At 47.3% G+C, this 9,537-nt stretch overlaps 4 protein-coding genes across 4 annotated transcripts; 3 read left to right on the top strand and 1 right to left on the bottom strand.

Annotated features, from left to right (window-relative positions):
* Positions 1–1,690: 1,690 nt before the first annotated feature.
* On the bottom strand, positions 1,691–3,749 carry E1B28_002602 (uncharacterized protein). Its single transcript, XM_043159530.1, has 8 exons — positions 3,601–3,749; positions 3,428–3,546; positions 2,904–3,369; positions 2,676–2,851; positions 2,379–2,623; positions 2,104–2,324; positions 1,953–2,056; positions 1,691–1,894 (listed from the first exon to the last, which is right to left on the bottom strand). The coding sequence occupies exons 1-8, from the start codon at positions 3,675–3,677 to the stop codon at positions 1,785–1,787; spliced, it is 1,518 nt and encodes a 505-aa protein (XP_043003133.1). The 5' UTR covers positions 3,678–3,749; the 3' UTR covers positions 1,691–1,784.
* Positions 3,750–3,819: 70 nt separating this feature from the next.
* E1B28_002603 (uncharacterized protein) lies at positions 3,820–4,816 on the top strand (the record flags this gene model as incomplete). Its single annotated transcript, XM_043159531.1, has 4 exons — positions 3,820–3,944; positions 3,998–4,202; positions 4,250–4,534; positions 4,595–4,816. The coding sequence occupies 4 exons, from the start codon at positions 3,820–3,822 to the stop codon at positions 4,814–4,816; spliced, it is 837 nt and encodes a 278-aa protein (XP_043003134.1).
* Positions 4,817–4,984: 168 nt separating this feature from the next.
* Positions 4,985–6,244, top strand: E1B28_002604 (uncharacterized protein; the record flags this gene model as incomplete). The annotated part of the gene is made up of 4 exons (XM_043159532.1): positions 4,985–5,144; positions 5,192–5,922; positions 5,976–6,067; positions 6,124–6,244. The coding sequence occupies 4 exons, from the start codon at positions 4,985–4,987 to the stop codon at positions 6,242–6,244; spliced, it is 1,104 nt and encodes a 367-aa protein (XP_043003135.1).
* Positions 6,245–6,424: 180 nt separating this feature from the next.
* E1B28_002605 (uncharacterized protein) lies at positions 6,425–9,519 on the top strand (the record flags this gene model as incomplete). Its single annotated transcript, XM_043159533.1, has 2 exons — positions 6,425–7,735; positions 7,789–9,519. 2 exons carry the CDS (start codon positions 6,425–6,427, stop codon positions 9,517–9,519), a joined length of 3,042 nt encoding a protein of 1,013 aa, XP_043003136.1.
* Positions 9,520–9,537: the final 18 nt, after the last annotated feature.

Genomic DNA, 9,537 nt, shown 5'->3' on the forward strand with positions numbered 1-9,537 from the left:
TCATAATGTTCTACAGGTTTCGAATGGTCATACAGTTTTCTGACACGATCTATGGCTCTCTCTAACTGGTCTAGCTGCGCCTACAGCACATTCTACTAGCGGCACTAGCTTTAACTAGCAATTCGGGCTCACTCTAGTTCTTAATATGATAAATATCGCTCCATAGCACTGTTTAAAGTGCAAAAAGAACCTTGTAGCATAGTCAACTAAGTTGCATTATCGTTGCAATGTGAAAGGACTTGATCAATTAGCCTTTGTTGTCCAAGCTGTAATTTAATATAACTGAGTGTCAGAATCATGCCAGAACACAAGTAACGCTGAAATTATTCTTTTAGAAGGTAAAAGTTCTAACTTACCTGATAAATACCTGATACATGCCCGATGGTTGTCTGAGTATCACACTGCAGCTTATGTGCTTTGTTCAGTTGATTACCAGATACTGATCAGGCCTCATTTGACCAACAGTAGTTTATCAGTGCACTTCCAGATCACCTCAGGATGGTGGCTTCTGCTCAGCCACCTACCAGACATTTGTCGGGGCTTATTACATCAATGGTGGGTGCTCAGTTCACTCCCAGATTACCTCAGGATAGCTGCATCTGGCAGATACCTGGCCAAAAACACTCAAACTAAGTATCTGCTGTAATACTATTATCATTTCACTACCATACAGGTTCAGGCTGTCGACAACTATCAGGTAGGTCAGCTACCTACCAGATAGGTCGACGTTCGCTGGTGCATGCCCTGAGCACATTTGTGTAATAATATAGCATTCATCAGCAGGTGTGAGCTTCTTTGGCCTGCCCCCAACAGAGTTCTCCTTGTTAGGTAGCTTCTTGGAGACAAGGGTGGTCACTGTAGTCTTGCTACAGCCCACTTGCTGAGCAATGCTACCAGCACTGAGGTCAGTAGTGGTAGAGAGATGAAGAATTTGTTTTTTCTGAGATTGAGTGAGGCGAGGCATGCTGTTGGAATATCACATTTTTATATTCTAAAGTGGAGCATATGATGTCATATGAGAGTCAAATAATGATGTCATTCAAAATTTAATGATATACAGTAACGGCATAAATTGATGCTACTACCAAATTAGGGTAATAGCTCCGAAAACCTTCATCCCCAACTAAAAAAAAATGGTGTTCGTGGGGTGGATTTGTTGTAGCATTGATCATCTTGTTGGGTCTGGTGAAGACATTTAGGTGAGAGGTGAGGAAGCGACGTGAAGAAGTCAAACCCCTTCGGAGCCATTGCCCAATTTGGTAATAAGTAGCATCAATTTATGCCGTTACTGTATAACATGATATCATGCAATATGTCATAATGACATGTGTAAAATAGTCAAGCAAAAAAACTGTCCAGTTGGATTTTTTTCATATTTTAGAATTAACTTCATCAAATGTCAATACTTTTGTGCAGAACAAAATAAGGTGTGTAGCAGGGATGTAGGGCTATATTTCATACACTTAGAGTTTTATGTAATATTGATTTCCCATGGAGTTATTTAAGGATTTTCTCGGACTATGTACCAAACTGGATGGTTTTTTGGGTCACTGTATAAATAAAAAATATATTATTTTTTTTCGGGACCCATTGGGTTTTTCAGGTCGGGCCACGTGGTTAACGGGCCGAACCCAGGTTGGTAAACAGGTTTACCAGGAACCCAGTCACCGGCCCGGGTCACGCTTTTGGGTCACAGGTCAGGTTCGACCTAATGAGAACACTATGTCACGTTATTACAAAATTTGGTTACTTCTATCATCTAAGTATGTGAGAGAATCATTTTCTTATTCTTCATCCTCGTTTTCGTCCACACTCTCGTCATCACTTCCCTCCTCCGAATTGTCTACCTCCGCAGTCCAGTCTGTAACCTCAAGTTTCTCGTTTTTGGTCGTTTCTGCACGAGTACGTTTGTCATCAACTCCGTGCGACACGAAGGAAAACTGAAACTTTACCTCCGGGACTGAATTCGTAACCAGCCTGCGTTACAACTCGACTGAGCTCGGCTTTGGAGCCAACCTTTGTATTCTTCCCCAGAACACACCCATCTAGTTTCGCACTGCAGAGTAGATGAGCACGGATCCGCGGGATCACCAGTGAACTTACCCATCTTCAACCACGCAGTGATCAAACAGCACACACCCAACTATTTTCGCCATCTTACCAATAACACAATGTTTTCCAACGACCGACTTCTTTATTGTCGTGCGCTCCGATACTTGAGTAAAGTCACCGATCATGCTGTCCGATGATATCTGAGCTTTTTGGTCAATGAGGGAACGACTTTTGGGATCTGTAGGAAGGGAGTATGTTGTATCCAACAACAACTAGAAGAAAAGAATTCGTTGAGGGACAGAACACGCATATCATTTTATGCTCACTCGTCGGTTTATTTCCATTAATGACTGTATCGTATTGACTCGCGTCGCATAGCCGGGGCCTTGGTGTATGACAATCCCCACCCGTAGACTAGAAAATTCGGAGATCGCGTCAGAATCAAGAGGGGAAGGGGGTTCCTCGTCGGGTGTATAATCTCCTGCCTTGGCACGACTTCCCTTTGAAAAATGAAGAGAAGAGTGATTGAGTGCCACTGTTTGAGTAGCCGCATTGGTGATAGGGTTCAGAACTATCAAAGAATGAGTGAAAGTGGGGGGGGGGACGAGAAGGAGTATACACACTCCTTCCGTACTTCTCCTGCTTCAACCTTTGATATTGAATTTTGCAGAGCCATGGCATGAATTCTTCTCTGAGTGAATCGAAATGTTGCTTTTCGTGCAACAAATCAAGAATAGACCGACGACAGACGTAAATATGTGAATCTTGAAAATTTGTCGAAAGTCGAGTTCTGGGATAACTGGTACGTTCTATTAATACGACTTAATGTATACATGGTGAGAGGACCGTACTGAGACAACAAGGACATCCTCAGTTCAAGTTCCTCTGAATTCCAATCCAAATCATCCGGGCTGTCAATATGCAGTAGAGTTCCCGTTGATTCATCCCATACAATCGGAGAAGGCGCGGGTGGCGATCCCCACTCTTCCACGATTGTGTTTTTCTCCTGTTGGTGAGCCGCGAACCAGCAGGTTGTAGCAAGAGAACCATCACTGATACTTTCCGTACGAAATTTGTTCAAGATTGAGGTTAACGGAAGAGTGGACGGGGGGAGGAAGTCACAGGGTAGGACGACAAAATCTTCAGTTATTCGGCTCGAGAAATGCCGTAGGAGGGCGCACGTTCCACCAGGCGTTTCCGTGGATTCGTCGTAGGTCTGAACATCAATTCGGAGGGAAGAAGAAGCGGCAGTGAGGTCGGAATGAATGTGATGCGAAATGGCAGCCTTATGGGTGGTAGGGCATATTAGAAGAACATCTATGAATATCGGTGAAGATCATAGGAAGTTGTTTATTACGGTAAAGACAGAAATTACCTTTGATACCGGAGCCTTCTATCCAAGTAAGAACATAATCTATCACAGGTTTATTGGCCACTGGAATCAGGGCTTTTGGACAAGGTTCTGAGCCGTGATCGCTCGTCAGAGGGATCAGTCTTGCATATAAAAATGTTGAGTCAACATCAACCAACGAAGTCTTAGAGACTCACTCATTCCCAAAGCCAGATAGTACTACTGCTCTGAATTCACGCGTGATATGTTCTACGCTGGCAACGGTGAGGTCCATTGTCGATAATGGTGGTGGGAACGAGAAGATCGAGTCACTGAGCGGCAGAGAGCGTGACGGGTGGTGGGTGACGGGCGACGCAGTAACGCGTTTCTACACGGACACGTCGACTCTCCCATTGACCACGACGATTGGGACCAGAATGCATTTTGTCGGGCCAGTGCTGTTGTTGGTGACCTCGACTGCTCAAGCGTTGTCAACTTTTACTCTTCAATCTCCTCGAGTTATTGTATCTTCTTCAGACGGAACCCAGTTGCGTTCAGAGCCGTGCGTTGTTTACTACTTCACGTAGACCCAAGAGATTAAGGAATCCTGTATAGACTCTCCCTCGCCCAAAAATTATTGTCTCCCCTCAATCTTACACAAACTGATGTGCTGAAACTCAGCTTCCAAGTTTTGGACAAGGAAACTGGCAACGGGGTTCAACCACAGCAGACTTTCTTACGATTCTACGACGCAAACACAACCGAAGAAGGCATACAACCACTCCGTATATCAACTTCTGGGAAAGTTAAGTTTGAGTTGGTGCGTATACATAACTTTTTTGTTTTGCCCTACTCAAACGCGTCCAGAATATGGCAAAACCGCCATCATCCCTCCCTCCCACACTCACGTCTCCGTTGCAAGTTACTCTTCTGCTTGGAACATCCCAATTCAAACCCTTGAAGTTACCCTTATTCGATTTATTCATTCCCCCATCTCATCCGGCCACGGAGCACCCTGATGAAGTACTGTATCGCAAGAGACCAGACATCGAACATACGTTCCGTCCGGAACCCAAGACGCCACCAAAAGTTGTTTCGGCGGTCTTCGCTGGCCTTGTTGCCGGATTGCCATGGGCAATCCTCATCGGTTTGGTACGCAGGCCCTCTGTCCCACGTTCATGTCGGACCACACTCATTCTGAATCATATGTAGTGGTCCCAACTCACTAACCTTCGCCTTACCCACCTTCTGTCGCTGCACGTCGTTCCATTTACTATTACACTAGGTGCTTTCGAAGTGTTATTATTCCAATACTGGGTTCGGCTTAAGCTTGGAGAGGTTTTGTTGTACGGCGCAGTGTTGGGCGTCGTGACATTATTCACGGGAAAGCATGCGCTTTCGAATATTGCGGAACGCAGAAGCAGTGGAAAGTAATGGTTATCTATCCATATTCTGTATGAAAAGTATGGAGAGGCGTAAATTCATTTCCATTCTCATTGTCGACACCGGTTTGATGCCGCTTTAAACGTGAATGGCTCTGATAAGCGCACTTCCATCGAGTCATATGTATCAGGCCTGTCATACTCATACCATCCCTTTACAATGACCACTAGGGTTGTTATCGACGGGAGCGTACTCGAGGGTGGCGGACAGATTCTACGAAACGCGATCGCGCTTTCTGCATTGCTTTCTAAACCTGTAACTATTCAGAACATACGTGCTGGCAGGTCACAACCCGGGCTCAAGAATCAGCATAGAACTGGTAAGTACTTCGATGGCACATCATGACAGTTCTCTAAGATTATATAGGCCTGGAACTTGCTGCAAACATTGCATCTGCTGAGCTCATCGGGGCAACAAACGGGTCAAGCGAAGTTTACTTTACGCCGCCCACATGTTCTCAGAGTAGTCACCCAATTCACCATGAAGCTGACTCAGTCACAGCTGGCGCAACGACATTACTATTCCAAGTTGCCTTACCACTCTTATTGTTCGGGGAGAAACGGCGCACTCTTACTTTGAAGGGTGGAACCAATGCAATTCAAGCACCACAAGTGGATTACACTCGCCATGTTTTCCTGCCCATGATTCGTAGAGCTTTTGGGGTCTCCGACGTGACTCTGCATATCAAACGCAGAGGGTACTATCCGAAAGGCGGAGGGGAACTATTTATAGAAATTGAACCAACTCCAGGTCCCTTGAGGAATATGACGTGCTTAGAGCGGGGCAACGTACGTTCAATCTATGGGATAGCGCATTTGGCCGGACTGCCGGGTCAGCTTGGGAGGGACATGGTTAACGGTGCGATGGATAGATTGAAGAAGGCGGGGTACCCGGAGGTCAACATTGATTATAAGAGAGAAAAGCGTGAGGATACTGTAGGTGCTGGAAGTGGAATAGTTCTTTGGGCTGAACTGGATGGAGGTGGACTTCTGGGAGCCAGTGCGGTTGGAAAGAAAGGTGTGGACGCTAGAAAAGTTGGAGAGCAAGCTGCGAGTTTTTTGATACAGCAATTAGATGCAGGAGGTTGCGTTGATGAAGTATGTTTTCTATCTCTTTCTTTCAAGAATACTAATCACGGTGATCACACCAGTGGCTGCAAGACCAACTCATCATCTTTATGGCCCTTGCTGAAGGTTATTCAGAGATTCTCTGTGGCCGAGGAGGGTTGACGTTACACACAAAGTACGGAATATTGTTTCAGGTCCTGGAGTATATGGCTAATAGGGCAACGACAACAGAACAGCAATCTGGGTAATGGAACAACTGACAGACGCAAAGTTTGCTATCGAAGAGACAACTGATGGGCGGACAATCATACGCTGTAAAGGCATTGGTTATAGAGTGTCGACGCACCAATAGATGCTTTTCTTTCAACGACTACTCCAGTTAAGGGATTAACGACTTCGCCATTTCTATTTAAAACGCGAGAAGAGTCATGAGATTGCATTCTGTTGGCACGGTCCGATGCGGTGACATGCAGACGCATGGACACACTCCATCGTCCCATGGTCGATGGAATAGCTTCTGAAATCTTCCTCGATGAAGTTCCTGCTACTAGGATCGGCTTTGGTCATTCTTGCGTCGAATAGCATCGTAACTGCACTCTTCGAACCGCACTTCGTTTCGTTTGGGCCACCTCCTGATACTCAGAATGCACTAAAACTGGATTCTGTACCCTCCATCTATGTGGATGCCCAGGATTTCCCTGGCATTCATATCGCAGCAGAAGCCCTATCCAAAGACTTTTCAAACGTTACCGGAGTCGAACGAGCATCTACCATCGCTTCCATCATCAAGTTCAACGTTTCCGCCGATAACGAGCTACCACCGGGGAAATCAAGCTCTGCCATCATCATTGGAAGTATAACATCCCCACTAATCAGATCCCTAGTCCAATCCGGGAAGCTGAACGATACTGTTCACATTGAGGGTCAGTGGGAAACGTTCATGACTTCCGTCGTCGACGATCCTGGAAACGGTATACCTGCATCCCGAGCATTGGTCGTCGCTGGGTCCGACAAGCGAGGGACTATCTTTGGAATCTATACCCTCTCTGAGCAACTTGGCGTCAGTCCGTGGTACTGGTGGGCCGATGTACCAACTCTCCAACGTACAGAACCCATATTCGCCCTTCCTACCATGACAATACACGGACCTCCTTCCATCAAATACCGTGGCATTTTCATCAATGATGAATCTCCGGCCCTTGCCAGTTGGGTGCAAACCAATTTCTCTCCAGCAAGCAGGAAGTTTGACACGGAGTTTTACAAGAGACTATTCGAGTTGTTGTTGAGGATGAAGGCCAACTACCTCTGGCCAGCTATGTGGCCTTCGTTCCCGCCTCCCGGAAACTCCTTCTTTGTGGATGATCCGTTAAATCAGGTTACAGCGGACCTGTATGGGATCGTGATGAGTACTTCGCATCAAGAGCCCATGCAGCGTGCCACAAATGAGTGGTTGGTCTCTGGGAGAGGCCGGTGGAACTGGGAGGTGAACAAGGACAATGTGACACAGTTTATGAAGGAAGGAGTCGAGAGAGCAAAGGAGTGTGGATGCGAGAGTTATGTGACCGTTGGAATGAGGGGTGACGGTGATTCCGCCGTTGAAGGGAGTAACCCTAAGGCAATTCTGGAAGATGTGCTCGCGACGCAGAGGCAGCTCATCAAGAGTACATATGGAAACGAAACTGGGGTTAGGCAGGTGTGGGCGTTATACAAGGAGGTGCAGGCAATATATGAGTCGGGGTTGCAAGTTCCGGACGACCTTACGTTATTCTTCTCAGACGATAACTTTGGAAACATTCGAAGATTGCCTACAGAAGCGGAAAAGGCGAGGTCCGGAGGTAGCGGTGTAAGTACGGGGAACGCCTCCACCTGAAAGTATCCCTAACGCTCGCATGATAGATATACTACCACCTGGAATACGTTGGTACTCCAAGGTCGTACAAGTGGATTAACACGAACTCGCTGGGGAAGGCACAATTCCAGTTGTCGACCGCCCAGCAACGAGGGGCAGACCGGATTTGGGTGATAAACGTCGGGGACATCAAGCCGATGGAAACACCGCTCTCTATGATCATGACGATGGCGTATAACGCGTCCGCAGTCACGGCACAGACCATCCCAGACTTTCTACAGGCTTACGCTTCCCGGGAATTTTCGTCTGCATCCAAAGAGGACCAGAAGGAGATAGCGGATCTGTTTCTGGGGTATTCGAGGTTGATGGGACTTCGAAGGCATGAGCATGTAGAGCCGACAACATACTCTATATTGAATTACAGGGAAGGCGAAAGTTTCGTTGGAGCATGGGAGTCGCTGTCGCACCGAGCAGAAGCTGTCAATGGAAGGCTGCAAGAAGCCTGGAAACCGGCTTTTTTCCAGCTAGTTCTACACCCAATAAAGGCTTCGACAACATTCTTTTCCATCAAGATAGCTCAAGGAAAGAATGCGCAGTACGCTAACCAGAGACGAAACTCTGCGAATGACTGGGCAGCAGAGGCGTTGAGACTGTTTGATGAAGATCACGATCTGGAGGAGGAGTTCGATACAATTTTGAATGGAAAGTGGGCTCATTTGATGAGACAACCGCGCTACGGATTTACGAGCGATTGGAGGCCACCCTACAGGGATGCCCTGATCAGTTTGTCGTATGTGCAATTGAGACAGGATAGTATACCTGCGGTGGGCCAGATGGGGGTGTCTGTAGAGGGTACTGTTGGTCCATTACCAGGCCTTTTCAACGAGGGCTCTGAATTGGCGATGCCCTCGAGAGGCGTGCTGCAACCGGGTGTCACATTGCCGTCGATGGACCCATATGGTGCACGCACAAGATGGTTCGAGATGTATGCGAGGGGCAGATCTGAATTGGAATGGTCCGTACAAGGTGATGAGGAATGGGTAAAGTTGACACCCACGAAAGGCCGCCTCACGAAGGGGAACTGGGATAACCGAGTGGAAGTGAGCATTGACTGGGATCGGGTACCAGAGGGGTTTAACGAGACGACGTTGATCCGTGCCAATTCGACTGCCGGTGATTATGAGGAGGTCCATCTACCCGTGCTAAAGTTGAACGTTCCCGCTGGATTCTCGGGTTTCGTCCAAGGAGATGGGTATGTATCGATGAATGCTGCACATTTCACTAGTAATGGCGAACAAGACACCGTGGCTTACCGGGAGGTGCCATATCTCTCCCGCTCAATCAATGGAACTGGTGCAGTAGGATTGTTCCCAGCGACCGCGAATCTGTCGTCGTTTGGGCCGTGGCTCGAATACAAGTTCTACTGGTTTACGACGGATAAAGACATTTCAGCCACATTATACTTTACCATGGCTCTCGATACGGATCCCAATCAGCCGATGCAATTCGCGGTAGCCCTTGACTCGGCGGCACCAGACAACAGTGTACGACTTGTTGCAGCCCCTGCTCAGGTAGGCGACCTACCCAAAGACTGGACGGATGCAGTGCAAAATCTGGTTTGGAAAAGGACGGTACAGCTTGGAGACATTTCTGCAGGAGAACATACGGTTCGGTATTGGGCGAGTAAACCGGAGATTTTGCTGGAAAAGATTGAGATTGCAAGAAGCGGGAGTAGCCGAACCAGTTACTTGGGGCTGCCCGAGAGCACACTAGTATGAGTAGCAAGACCCGAATAG

The sequence above is a fragment of the Marasmius oreades genome, chromosome 10, assembly GCF_018924745.1.
Source record: "Marasmius oreades isolate 03SP1 chromosome 10, whole genome shotgun sequence".
Lineage (NCBI taxonomy): Eukaryota > Fungi > Basidiomycota > Agaricomycetes > Agaricales > Marasmiaceae > Marasmius > Marasmius oreades.